This window comes from Protomyctophum parallelum (assembly GCF_964188405.1).
Source record: "Protomyctophum parallelum genome assembly, chromosome: 7".
In the NCBI taxonomy this organism is placed as follows: domain Eukaryota; kingdom Metazoa; phylum Chordata; class Actinopteri; order Myctophiformes; family Myctophidae; genus Protomyctophum; species Protomyctophum parallelum.
The window spans coordinates 28251047-28265232 of NC_139705.1; the positions used below are offsets into that span (position 1 = coordinate 28251047).

Below are 14186 nucleotides of genomic sequence, written 5' to 3' on the forward strand. Positions count from 1 at the left end.
GTCTCTTTGCATGTGTTCCGATCGCCCATCAACAAGTCCGTAACACCTAGGCTTACCATACGTCCTCTTTTGCCCGGACAAGTCCTCTTTTAGGGGACTGTCCGGAGGGGGAGGGGGGTTATAAATTCCTTCGAATGTCCGGGGTTTTACACGTGTATCTGTACGCTCACAGACCATTCAGACACATTTGCTCGGTGGTGTTAAATGTGTCTGTGGCAAATGTTTTTGTTCTTTTTTACACACCATTATTTTGATCATACAAGGGAATGTCAAGTCAGCAGGTTTTCTTCAGGATGTGTGACACTGATTTACTACGACATATGGCCTATGCGCTTGATTTAGTCGACTAAATTTATTTTGGCGGTGTCTTGATGCCATCATGACTGATTTTACACTTGCTGAAAATAGCCGATCTACAAGCTGCTCACAACAACAAATTTGTCATAGTTTTTGTCGACGAAGTCAACACCTACTAGGTAAAAATTTCAAATATCCGAAGTATAAAATGGGGCTTAATTTGCCTCTTGGAAATGAACTACTTTCTCACACAGAACATGATCCTCTGAGGTATTCTGGAATGTTGAGGCAAAAAGCTAAACAAATCCTGTGTGTTTGTTGAGCATGACGACATTTGTGTTTGGTGTTTGATGTGACGTGTAAATGGCTCAATTGAATAACAACATTGCTGTAATTTGCATCAGTTGAGTCCCAGTTTCAATGTATTGATTTATAAACAGTATGCAGGCAAATGGTTTGGGATATTTGGACAGTGGTTTATATGAGTTGAGTTGCTTAAAGTAACTTTGACTATCAACTTTATCTGACTAGTGACTTTGTCTTGTCTAGTATTGTTTCACTGGGAAAACAGGGTCTCAGCAGCATGTGGTGTTTGTTACAATGGCAAAAGAGCTTGTGGGCTGTTCTCTCTCTCCTTTTATACTGGTTGGTGATTTTATACTGGCCCAGGTGTGTCACAATCTCCACGACACGCCTCCAATCTCTACTGCCACTCTCACCATCCATCATCAGCACTGGAAAACACTAACAGTGGATTATACACAGACCAAAACACCACTAGGGCCACATAGGACCGCAACACAGAGCTCAAACAGTTTTATGATACCATAGAAAATGTGTATAATTATTTTGGCCACAGCATTAAATGGTGGGCCATGCTGACTGGCATAATTTCCACAGACTATTCATCTCACCCAGGCATCACGTTGAAGCGATTATGACCTACCTCAAGCTTCACACTCCAATACAAATGAAACTATTTGAATAAAGGTTGTACACATCAGTGAAATTAACCTCTGGGAAAATCCCTAATTGAGAGTGTAGGCCTAGCAAGCGCACCACATATAGACCGATTCCGTAGCTGGTCTCATGGTCGCAGCCTACGTATTTCCTGTAGGCGGACTCGACGTAGCTGCGGGGATAAAACCCTCACCAGGCGCACCTCTTCCACTACAGTGAACGGCAGAGTGACTGATGTTAGTTTGCCTCAAACTTTACTCCTTTACCTGCTTTTTTACTTTGATTGATTGATTGAAATATTTATTAACAGTTTGTAGAATTTACAGTACATTTTAAGCACAAACTCAATACAAAGACTGTTAACTGTGAGTGGACGACCCAATTAAGCATTACACTTGTTTACAACAGGGTCCACATTGTTCAATTCATCAAAACATTTAGAGACATACAAATAGACACTTCTATGTAGCTAAAGAACAGAACAGGAATTCATCATATATACTAACACAGTAACACTAACATTACAAAGATGCCCAGAACATCGAGATGAACCTGTGTAGTTTATGGCTGCTCCAACAGTAGTGGCAACATAAAAAATAAAATAAAACGGAATGTCTAATATCCACCGCGGTGGCTGAGACCAGAGCCATTGAGTAATGGTTGAGACGAAGCAGTGAAAGATACATAACGCCAGTGTACTTGATACCTCATACTTTAAATGCTTAGTATGAGGTATAAAATACAGCAGCCTTGTGCTCATAAAACAGAAAGATTTGGTATTGGGTAAGACTGGCGATATGTATCTTTCCCTGCTTCGTCTCAACCATTACTCAATGGCTCTGGTCTCAGCCACCGCGGTGGAAATTAGACATTCCGTTTTATTTTATTTTTTATGTTGCCACTACTGTTGGAGCAGCCATAAACTACACAGGTTCATCTCGATGTTCTGGGCATCTTTGTAATGTTAGTGTTAGTAAAAAAGCAGGTAAAGGAGTAAAGTTTGAGGCAAACTAACAGTCACTCTGCCGTTCACTGCTCGCGGAAGAGGTGCGCCTGGTGAGGGTTTTATCCCCGCAGCTACGTCGAGTCCGCCACAGGAAATACGTAGGCTGCGACCATGAAACCGCTACAGAATCGGTCTATAGGCTGCATGGCTAACAGGGCTTGGGCACTACCCTACCATTGATTGATTGATTGAAATATTTATTAACAGTTTGCAGAATTACAGTACATTTCAAGCACAAACTCAATACAAAGACTGTTAACTGTGAGTGGACGACCCAATTAAGCATTACACTTGTTTACAACAGGGTCCACATTGTTCAATTCATCAAAACATTTAGAGACGTACAAATAGACACTTCTATATAGTTAAAGAACAGAACAGGAATTCATCATAAAGGAAGCAAAAAGGGAAAAGAAACATATACAGTGAGGGGAAAGGGGGTGCGGTGGGCGGGGGGATTCAGATTTTACGGGGGCCAGTTTTGAATTGCAGCCGTCCGTAGGTGCCCTTTGAGAGCGGTTTTGAAGGAGTCAAGGGATTCACATGTCTTAATGACTGTTGGTAGGGCGTTCCACATTTTGGTGGCTTAGAAAGCGAAAAGAATTTAGTCCCTTGTTTGTGCCGAATCTGGGTTGTACATGGTTTGTTGCACTCCCTCTGGTGTTGTGGGTGTGGACTTCGTTTACATTAAGGAAGTATCTACCATCTCTATAATATCATTTGATAATGGTATATTAAAAACATGACTTGTACACCCAATGAAAATATAAACTTCACAGAATATATATATACCACTTCGAATTATAACAATCGGTTGAAGATTATCTGAAAATCTTAACTTGCAACGGCCGGGCCATTGCGCTGAGCACTGGCAGTGTTTTACCTATACTTGGGAGGACCTCTGCTTGGATTCATGGTGAGTGGGCCACCGACGATCTGCAAGCTCACAACGCGCTGCATGTGTACGCAACACTTGGAGCTTGTATATCCACGGCTTCCCAAGCCGTGTATATCCACGGATATCCCAAGCCGTTTATATCGGCAACCCAAGCCATGGGAGCCGTCTCTCTCTCTCAGAGAGAGATATTTTTACCTGTACTATATTTTCACCTGTAGGCCTACTTTGAGATTTTTCCTGTACTTTTAAACAGAGAGAGAGGGTCCCTGGACCCCACTTTGGGAACCACTGGCCTAGGGGATAGATTTCTCATGTTATTTTAACAGGCTAAACAGTAATCTAGCAGGGAAAGAGACAATGAGCGCCACAACAGAAAGCCAACTATCAGGGGACTAACTATTAGGGCATTTGAACACTGATGCCTGCCACTGCCAGTCGAGTGTTTTGTATTCTTTTATCTAAATATTTCAAATAATTACAGTGTAGTCAAATTAGGTCAGTCAGGGACCCATCAAAAGGCTGACCATGGGTCAATTGCACCCTCTGGTGGAGACCTGTGGATTGAAATAATCAACTGAACCACTTCTGAAACGTTTAAGGCATGAGACATTTTTTTTAATTCAGAAAATCACACATGAGATGCAGAGTTGCAACAAACAGCTAGCTGAAGCAAGCCGGTGGGAGGGATTACCAAAATTAAACATGTATTAATTGATTATTATGTGTCCAAAGTGAAAATGTAATCACTTGAACCCAATATATTAAATTGTACGGCGATGAACATAGCTCACGAGATTGCAGATCTGCATTTTATTTTGCAGAATGTTCTTTTGCCAAATATTCAACTGTTTTTGCCAAATGTGCCTATATCATGACATGCCCATGTTAGGCTGTGGTTAATGGCAAGAAAAATAACAAAACAAACAAATCAGCTAAACATTTGATTTAAACTATAAGATCAATAATTAACTACAGTAAACAATTACAATCTTAAAATCCTCCATTCTGTTACTTTAATGGCACAAACAAACATTGCTCGTTAGACACACAGTGATTTAAATAAACAGTACAGTTGGTCCCTTTTGGTTTGGACCAGGGACGTGCACACATAGACATCAAAGGGGGCTTCAGCCCCTGCCCTTTTACCCGTCTGTAAAACAACTGCGCTCTCCAGACCACGAATGCAGCATTTACTACATGGTGAAAGAAATGTAAATGCCACTCCTTTCCATGCCATGCCGGAAGGCAGCGTTCAGGAGAATTGCTTTTTTTTCCCCGAAGTCTCCTGAACTTGAACACAGTATTTTGCGTTGAACAAATTTGTTTCGAAATCCATGTCGCTACACCGCATCTCCACTAGCTAAAGAGTGCTGGGTTGCGCCCCACAAATAGCAGATCTACAAGCTCTCAACGTGTCGCAGCACGACGCGTTGTGAGCTTATAAATTTTGTCCAAAAGTGCCCCGTTAGGCCTATGGGATTTCAGCCCCTGCCTCTCTAACACTCTCTGCACGTCCCTGGTTTGGACTATAAGACATTTCCCTGAATAAAAAGTGTGGCATGTGTGTCGTACTGAGAAATCCTATTAAAGGTGTTGTGATATTTTATTTTGGTTAAAAAGTAAATGGTTAAATAGCTTAAAGGTTTCATGACATTCATTTTCATTTCTTTTTCTTTTTCTTTTAGGTTTCATGATCTCAAGTACACCCAAAAAACCTGAACTTTGAACATTAAGTGGATTTTCTGTGGTCTGGAGATTTTATCTGTGGTTTGGAAGCCTTTTGAGCTGCAATGAAAACAGGCAAAACAGTGAAAACAGTGACATCTGCTGGCAAATCACATTGACATAATTCTATGGGATTTGCAGGCTGTGACATCAGAAACAGAAGGCACTTGTTTGAGCCAGAAAACCCCAGACCACAGAAAATCTACTGAATGTTAAAAGTTCAGATTTTTTTGGGGTGCAGAAAACAAAACAAAAATGAAGAAGAATTACAAAAACTTGTTTTAATGTCACAATCCCTTTAATATTCCCCACAGTAATCATTGCCAGGGGTCATCAACATGTGCATACACGGATAAATGTGTGCGTGGCAAAGTTTAGATTTTCTTTTTTACACACCGTTATAATGTTAACAATTTCACGAGACCCAATTACTGAATATCAAGTCTCCAGGTTTTCTTCAGGATTAAGTACAGTAGCATGACACTATGGCATATTATATTAGGAAACTAGTACTCGTGTGGCTCTCAAATGTTTTATTTGCAAGGATGCCCCTTAACTCTGAGAGCGTACAAATGGCGGGTCCATTTGGTTTGAATTGGTTCCATTTGAACACTCAGAGTTACAGACCTGTAATGGTCATTATGGTCATCTCTTTATCTATTGTAATTGTAATATTATTGTCCACTCATTTTGTATGTCCGTGGGAAATATGTAATTTTGACAAGTGTGACAAGATGACCCCTGATCATGAACAAACACTCTATAGTATACTGAACAAACACTCTATAGTATAGAGTGTTTGTTCAGTAACGGAGGTCTCATCCCCATTAGACAATGCATTGTTCAGTAACGGAGGTCTCATCCCCATTAGACAATGCATTGTTCAGTAACGGAGGTCTCATCCCCATTAGACAATGCATTGTTCAGTAACGGAGGTCTCATCCCCATTAGACAATGCATTGTTCAGTAACGGAGGTCTCATCCCCATTAGACAATGCATTGTTCAGTAACGGAGGTCTCATCCCCATTAGACAATACATTGTTCAGTAACGGAGGTCTCATCCACATTAGACAATGCATTGTTCAGTAACGGAGGTCTCATCCCCATTAGACAATACATTGTTCAGTAACGGAGGTCTCATCCACATTAGACAATACATTGTTCAGTAACGGGGGTCTCATCCCCATTAGACAATACATTGTTCAGTAACAGAGGTCTCATCCCCATTAGACAATACATTGTTCAGTAACGGAGGTCTCATCCACATTAGACAATACATTGTTCAGTAACGGGGGTCTCATCCCCATTAGACAATACATTGTTCAGTAACGGGTCTCATCCACATTAGACAATACATTGTTCAGTAACGGGTCTCATCCACATTAGACAATAAATTGTTCAGTAACGGGTCTCATCCCCATTAGACAATACATTGTTCAGTAACAGGGGTCTCGTCCCCATCAGACAATACATGTTCCAGTCGGGATAGCGATTCCATTCGGGAGAGTTTTAACAACAGAATATCATTCGCAGCACCTTTTTAAAGTATATAGTGCAAGGTGTACTCTCCCTTCTCAATACAAGACCCAGTGTATTCATGGTGTACTCTCCCTTCTCAATACAAGACCCAGTGTATTCATGTTGTACTCTCCCTTCTCAATACAAGACCCAGTGTATTCATGACTATTGTAGTAGAAATCGTATAAAAAGAAAACAAAAAAACATGCACGGAATTATATCATGCAGTCACATTCTTAAACTGGCACTCATTTTGTAAAGACTTGTGATTTCAGCTGTACAGTAACATCATCAGTGTTAAATCTATCCATTTGTAACCGTGTACAAAATGTGACCAAAAATGTCTTGCCGTGTATTGTATACACAATACACAATGTATACACAATGTATTGGTCGGGTTACTCGTGTACATTTTTCCATCATAGGGCTTAAAGCAACCAGTCGACTATTCAACTAGTCGACTAGTAAATCCACTAGTTGACCTTGTTTGTGTTTGTACTAGTAACTAGTTGACTAGTCCCCCCCCCCCCCTCGTTTTTGTAGGCCTCAAGATCAGCTAGATTATAGTTATAGTCACCAATGTACACAGTTTTTAAATGTGCACATATTTTTTTAAGTTATTTTTTAACACAATAGTTAGTTAAACAACTAGTCAACTAGGCAACTAGTCAACTCGTAAAAATCACTAGAAGTGAAAGCCCTATGTACTGGAGCAACAATACAGAAAAATGTGTAAGGATTCACCAATCCATCTCCAAACCTTTAAATGTGTAAGGATTCACCGATCCATCTCCAAACCTTTAAGAGCTAAACCGACGACTTTGAAATAACGTTGTGGGGACGGGGGACAGACTACACCTACATTTTCTATGCTGTTATATGACTGTTGTGCTTAATTCATTCTCTGTCCCCCGACGAAAACAGCAGCCCTACTCTACTCCAAAGCACGCTGTGAGCTTGTAGATCTGTTTACGTTGACCCTTGTGTTTATAGTCAGTACAACCGCTCGGCTTTGGACTGGAGTACAGGTGTCTCTACGTGCTACAGCCCTATTCCTCCTCGGAGCTTCCAAAGGTTTGGGCTATAGTACAGTGGTGGAAAGTAACTAAGTACTTTTACTTAAGTACTGTACTTACAGTAAGTACATTTTTGAGGTATTTGTACTGTACTTGAGTATTTCCAATTTCCAGTACTTTTAATTCTACTCCACTACATCTCAGAGCCAAAATTTGTACTTTTACTCCACTGCAATTATTTGAAAACTTTAGTTACTATAGTTACTTGGCGATTTTAATTTTGATTAGAAAACATACATTAACCACTTCAACCGTATACATTTTGGCCATTTGAAAATAGCCGATCTACAAGCTCACAATGCGTCGCAACTTGACGCATTGTGAGCTTGTAGATCGGCTATTTTCAGCTTGTAGATCGGCTATAGAGGGTATGCGTATGCTTAAAGTGAATGGCACATCGAGTGGCAAAGCAACATGCAAAGTGAGTTTAACATTGTTTAATGTTGTTTAATGCAATCAGATGCATGGGTTGTCAAGGCCAGAAAGTAGTTTTTTGTCACTCAGTAGGCATTCTTAGTAGTAACTTCCGGGTTTGATGATGATGTCACACGCATACCCTCTATTTTCAATAGAATTTGTACACATTATGAACTTGTGAAATGGCACATTCTGCGCAATGAGTACTTTTACTTTTAAGTACATGTTGATGCCGATACTTTTGTACTTTTACTCAAGTACATTTTCAATTCCGTACTTTTACTTGTAACAAATTTGTTCTAAATTGCAGTATTGGTATCAAAGTAAGCATCAAGGGAACCGAAAGGACGTGTCGTTGTTAAAGAAACCTTGACTTTACATTCAGTGTGAATCCTAAAAGGCCTTTAAAGTTTGGGTTGACCAACATGTCCTGTGATTGGTTCTGACTGTCAACATCATTGACCAACATGTCCTGTGATTGTTTCTTCTGACTGGCTTTCTGTATCATCGTCAGAAAGCCAATCTTGACAGTAACAGATAAATAGTCAAATATTTTAAAACGGCGGACCGGTAATACAAAAAGACAAAAAAAAAAAAAAAAAAGATACAAAAATCATACAAAAGAATAAACAAACAAAAGCAAATAAATCGTTTAAATTCCAATAAAAATAATCCAGAATATACTATACTTTGCATCAGTGTTTCTTTTCCAATCCATTGCTAGGTAGTGGCATAAAATCTAGGTACTTAAATTAGGCCTATTTTGGACAATACACAGTCCTATATAATATGGCTAGGCTTTAACATAGCCCTTGTAAATGCATTGTTTGAAGCAATGAGGCTTTGAGCTTACATTTTTATCCCTCGATTTTGTAACCCATTTTTTTTTACACCTGGTGCCAATTGCCTAATCTGTAATCCTGGGCGCTACTCTCCCTCTGCCAACCTGGGAAAGCCCTGAACTGAGCTCATGCTTCCTTCAATGCATGAGGAGTGACTGAGCAGGCCGCTTCTTCTTATCGCCTGACAGCGGGGGGAGTTTCCCCGGTTGGACGTAGCGCATGGAAGGAACACATTATTCCAACCAGTTCCTTTCCCCTCCATCAGGCTGGCCATGGGGAGGCAGTATAGAGACCAGGATTATTGCATGTTTTTTGTGAGGGTACCTACCCTATAGGGGACACGGGGAGAACATGCAAACTCCACACAGAAAGGCCTTTTTCGCCAACCCCACCCATAGGGTATGGGTGCTGATGACGCGGAGGAGAGAACACACCCACATGCGTCCCCGGCGGGAATCAAACCCGGGACCTTCTCTACTTGTCAGTGGCTCAGGGGTAGAGTGACCGGATGGCAACCACAAGGTTGCCAGCTCGAACCCCGTGGGCTCCCCCCAGAGTTAGTGTCGAAGTGTCCTTGAGCAAGACTCTGAACCCCTAATTGCTTCCGATGTGCAGGTTTGTGCATTGCATGGTTTCCTCTGCCACCGATGGATGTATGAATGTGTGTGAATGGGTGAATGTATAATGCACAATCTATGCAAAGCACCTTGGATAAAGGCGCTATATAAATGCACCATTTACCACCACCGTGCCCCCAACACGAGAAACAAATGGCGTTTAGCCGTTAGCTAAGCTAACTGGAGGACAACAGCAGATCGGGCTCTTTGGCGCCGCCCTCCTGGCCGTTGCTGCCGCCGTGCCCACAGCTCCCGGTTAGCTCCGGAAAGCGCGACGCTGACGACGCGGCGACGCCCGGCGAACCCGGCGTTGGACTCATCCCGGGTTTCTTGGGCGGGACGGGCGGATGGCTCTGGCTGTGGAGGCTCCGCTCGGAGCGAGGCGTGAGCGGGGAGCGGACGCCACTGAGGCTGCCGCCACCGGGCGAGAGCGGTCCCCCCGAGGAAGGAGAGCGCCCCCCGGTGGTGGGGGGAGGAGGGGACGCTACGTTGCGGTAGTCTGTGCCGAACGGGGAGCTGCTGATGGGAGTGAGCTGCTTCACGCCCGCCTGTTGGCTGGTGAAGCGAGAGAGGACCTGTGGATATTATGGACGATGCGGAAAAACACATTATTTGATTTATTCGGATCTCCATTAGCTTCCGCGGTTGCTAGTCTTCCTGACGTCCACATGAAACATCACAGCATAAAAACAACATACAATATTCATACACACTCGTCAGTTACTATTAAAATTAAACAAACACAATTAAATCGTTAAATAAACAGGTTTTTCAGAAGACATTTGTACAATCTGTTCTCAGGTCTAAATGGGCTAATTGTCACACAAATAATTGCAATTAATAGTGGTGCTCACACTAAAAATATGTTGTTCCAGAGACCCCCCCCCCAGAAGTAAATATTTGAGTTAAAACGTTTGCTGTGAAAGAAAATATATTCAAAGAGTTCTGCTATTTTTCAACAGGTGACGTGTTAAAATGGTTACAAGCTATAAGACGTAGACCTCAGGTCTACATGGGTTAGTGCTACGTGCCTGTGTGACGGTGTTGCGCGCCAGCTGCTTGGCCGTGCTGTTCTCGGGCGGGGGAGTGGGCGGGGCCATGGGGGGCGTGGCGGTCGGGGAGAGGTCTCGGGGCGAGAGGGGCGGAGCCTGCTGCTCCAGCTCCGCCTGCGTCTGGAACTTGTGCCGCGCGGCGTGGAAGCGCTGGTTTATCCCCGCCTGGGAGGGAAGGTTATAAAAGGAGATTTATCAGATAACTTGTGCTGAGCAGCAGCTCAAGGGTGAGTACCAGGACACTTTATTAATTATTGAACAAAAATAAATGGCTACTAAAGTAGCTCCAAATAGTATGGGCATTTTATCAGCTATTTGACTAATCTGGGAACTAAATCGTTACCAAGAAATGTCTTCACCAATGTGTTTCTAAAGGTGTCTAAAAGATTGAAATTCAACTCCCGTGGGAAATTTGAGCTATTAGCATAATATGTGACCATACCATTAACATCCCATATAAGGCAAAAAAGTCCAAATTTAAAAATGTCTTTTAACGACTTTTTTCCACCCTATAACATGTTCATCAGCTATTATTATAATATAAGGAGGAAGAACTTGTTCCAAAAAGTGCACAGTATTTGTTAAATGTGGACACGCCAACCAGTTCATTAAGTATGCCTGGTTTGCCTGATGGGTGGTGATGGGTGGTGATCCACCTGAACTGAAGCCGCACCCACAGCTGTTGTTGTATGATGAAGGGGGAGGGGCTGATAGTGTGATGTCACTATATTACTGTTTATTTCATTGGCCCGTTCAGCCTCCAGGAAGAAACCCTAAATACAAAGTAAATACACCATTGCACATAAAAACGACACCAGGGTGTCTAATGAAGTACTGTCACCTCATAGACACATGAAAAACTGGAAAAAATACAAAAAATGTGGGGTTTTTCATGATTCTGAATCCATTCCAAGCATTAGCTTTGCACAAAGAACATCCATTGGGCTAAATTCTGCCATATCCATATCCACTTCTTCCCAAGGAGTGTTTTTAGTTTTTTAGAATGATGAAATTTTGACTTATTTTTGCCTTATATAGGATGTTAAGGGTATTGTCACATACTATGCTAATAACTCAAATTCCCCACGGGAGTTGAATTTAAATCTTTTAGTACATGTTATTAGACACCTTCAGAAACATATTGGAGAAGAAATGTCTTGGTAACGATTTAGTCCCCATATTTTCATAGGTTTCTCTTACCAAAACTCCAAAAGTAGTGAAAATCCGTGATTGTGCAAAAGAAAGACGAAAAAGATTATCTCAAATTATATTAATTGGGGCGAGTGCTGTACTGTAGTTCTACTGTACCTGGTAGGACGACAGCGGGCTGCCCAGGCGCTTGGCCAGCACGGGGGATGAGATGGGGGAGGAGGAGAGGGAGGAGGAGGCGGTGCTGGAGGGAGATTGAGGATGAGGAGGAGGATGAAGAAGAGGAGGAGGTGAATGCAACATGGCCGCCGCTCCTACTCCATTTTCCATCATCCCGCCTCCATTCTCCGCTGCTCTCCTCCCATCCTGCGGGGGCGCCGTTGTGTCTTTATGGCCGTGGTGGTTCTCCGCCGGTCCCCTGGGGGGCGCCGTTGTGTCTTTATGGCCGTGGTGGTGTGGGGCGTGGCCGTTGACCTTTGGCGATTGGCTGGTGGTTTTGTGGGCGGAGCTCGTCGCCTTGAGGTCGGGCTCGGTCTTAGCGGGGCTGGACGCGGATGCGGGCACGGCGGGCGTCGTCGTTGTCTTTGCAGGTGACTCTTTCACCTGATTGGTTGAATCGTTTATTAGACAGAAATGTGCATGGCAACAGAGTACAGTCAAGCATTAACCCATTCTGGGCGGGAACCCCTTTTGGTGTTTTAACTAAGCATTATGTTATACTTTAGCTAATGAAAAATAGCAGATCTACAAGCTCATAGTGTGCCAACGAGTGGCGCGTGACGAGCTTGTAGGTCTGCTATTTTTTTTAAATAGACTTGTTTTTTATTTTGACGTCAGGCCTAAATGGGTTAAAACACTTTTTTCATAATAAAGGCACTATTGTGCCATGCAGATGAGGCTTTTACTGCAGTGCATGTTCGAGCGGTATTGTCAGACCGTTGTTCCCGCATGTCGGACTAATGCTCCATCGGAATTACGTTCGGATAAACATGAGATGAAAAATAACAGAATTCAATATCACCAAAAAATAATCATAAAACACTATGATTATTACTATACTATATATACTATTGAATAGTTAAAATGACCAGTCTACAAGCTCATAACGTGTCGATGTAGAGGCTAGCTGAACTACAATGTTTTCCAAAATAGTAACACAAAGGCAAAGAAGTTTAGGGATAAGGGGTTTAGTGGTGATGAAAATGGAGCGAGCCCATAGCATTTTCATCCAAAATTTGACTGAAACTAAATGAAAACTATTCAAAAGACTATGACTAAAAACTAAAACCAAAATTTGCTTCCAAAAACAACACTGTGTTACACTCACCTCCTTGGCGGTCTCCTTGGCTCCTCCCTCCCCCCCTCCCCCCTCCCCCAGCCTCCTCCTCAGCTCCTCCACGTGTCTCTCCAGCTCGCCGCTCCTCTCCTGCTCCCTGCGGAGGCGGAGCCTCATCTGCTCGCGCTCCGTGTCCAGCTCGGCCAGCTGCCTCTCGGCGCGCGCCTCCAGCCTGGCGGCCCGGCCCGTCTCGCCCTCCAGCGCCCCCCGCAGGCTCGCCAGGGCGTCGCTCTCCTCCTGGAGCCTGGAGCGTGGCGCGGAGAGAAGAGGGGAACGGTTATTAGAGTTAATGAAAACTAACAAAATCACACCCGTGTGAAGTGCGAAGAGTCGAGTAAAATGTATTCTGGCGGTGCCTTGATGCCATCGTAATGGCTGTTTTTACGCTTGCTTCAAATAGCCGATCTACAAGCTCACAATGCGTCGAGCTGCGACACGTAAGCTTGTAGATCGGCTATTTTCAAAATGCAACCAAGTGTAACTTTATACTGGATTTCTTTGTCCACTAGTCCCTTCCCAACATAGTTTTTATTTGTTGACGAAACTGTCAAATATTTAGTCTTAGTTTTAGTCATCATACGTAGTATGGTACCTGGCTGTGAGCTGGGCCAGAGCCATCTAATAGAAGAGTTGATATTGAGGGGGCAGAAACCGAGCGCTCGAGTGCTGTTCATGCAGCCTGCAACTGGTACAAGCTGGAGTTGGAAATACATTGTTTTCAACGAGAGCGGCGCAAATAAGAGCTATTTTAGGCATGTGTGCAACATGACAACTGTTTTAAAGTATTTTACATTAACAACTAAAGTCTCTTTAATATTTATGTTGTACTATTACTACAAAACAATCTAAAATAAAGGGATTTAAGATCAATTAAGTCCAATGCGTTTCTGCCTACTTCCGGTCCAGGACTTGTCCCAGTTGGTTGTCCCCATTCTCAATAGAAGTCTATGTAGGAGAGCCGCCATTGGACTGGCCCCATGAAGTGAACGCAGTTTGCGTAACTGTCTATATCTAAGGCTGTGAGCTGGGCAGTCCTCTGGACCTCCTTGTGGAGCTGGCCTCTATAAACTACGGTATACCTGGCTGTGAGCTGGGCGGTCCTCTGGGCCTCCTCGCGGAGCTGTCCCGTGGCCTCCTGCAGCTCCAGCGTCAGGCCCTCGTGGAACTCCCGCTGGCGGGACAGAGACTCCTCGGCCCGGTTCGATTCCGCGGCGTGCTCTTGATGCAGCCGCTGCATCACCGCATGCTCACTCTCCAGCTGTGGGATTGAATTGAAAACATTTATTTGAAAG

General features: G+C 43.2%; 1 protein-coding gene across 1 annotated transcript in view; it reads right to left on the minus strand.

Moving 5' to 3' along the window:
• Window positions 1-8746: 8746 nt before the first annotated feature.
• Window positions 8747-14186, minus strand: part of cttnbp2nlb (CTTNBP2 N-terminal like b) — a 37457-nt gene continuing 32017 nt past the window's right edge. Inside the window, exons 6-10 of the mRNA XM_083768535.1 lie at window positions 13974-14152; window positions 12886-13138; window positions 11718-12161; window positions 10389-10574; window positions 8747-9932 (exon numbers count right to left, since the gene is read on the minus strand). Coding sequence (XP_083624661.1) covers window positions 9534-9932; window positions 10389-10574; window positions 11718-12161; window positions 12886-13138; window positions 13974-14152 — 1461 coding nt within the window. The 3' untranslated portion in view covers window positions 8747-9533. The remainder of the gene's footprint in view (window positions 9933-10388; window positions 10575-11717; window positions 12162-12885; window positions 13139-13973; window positions 14153-14186) is intronic.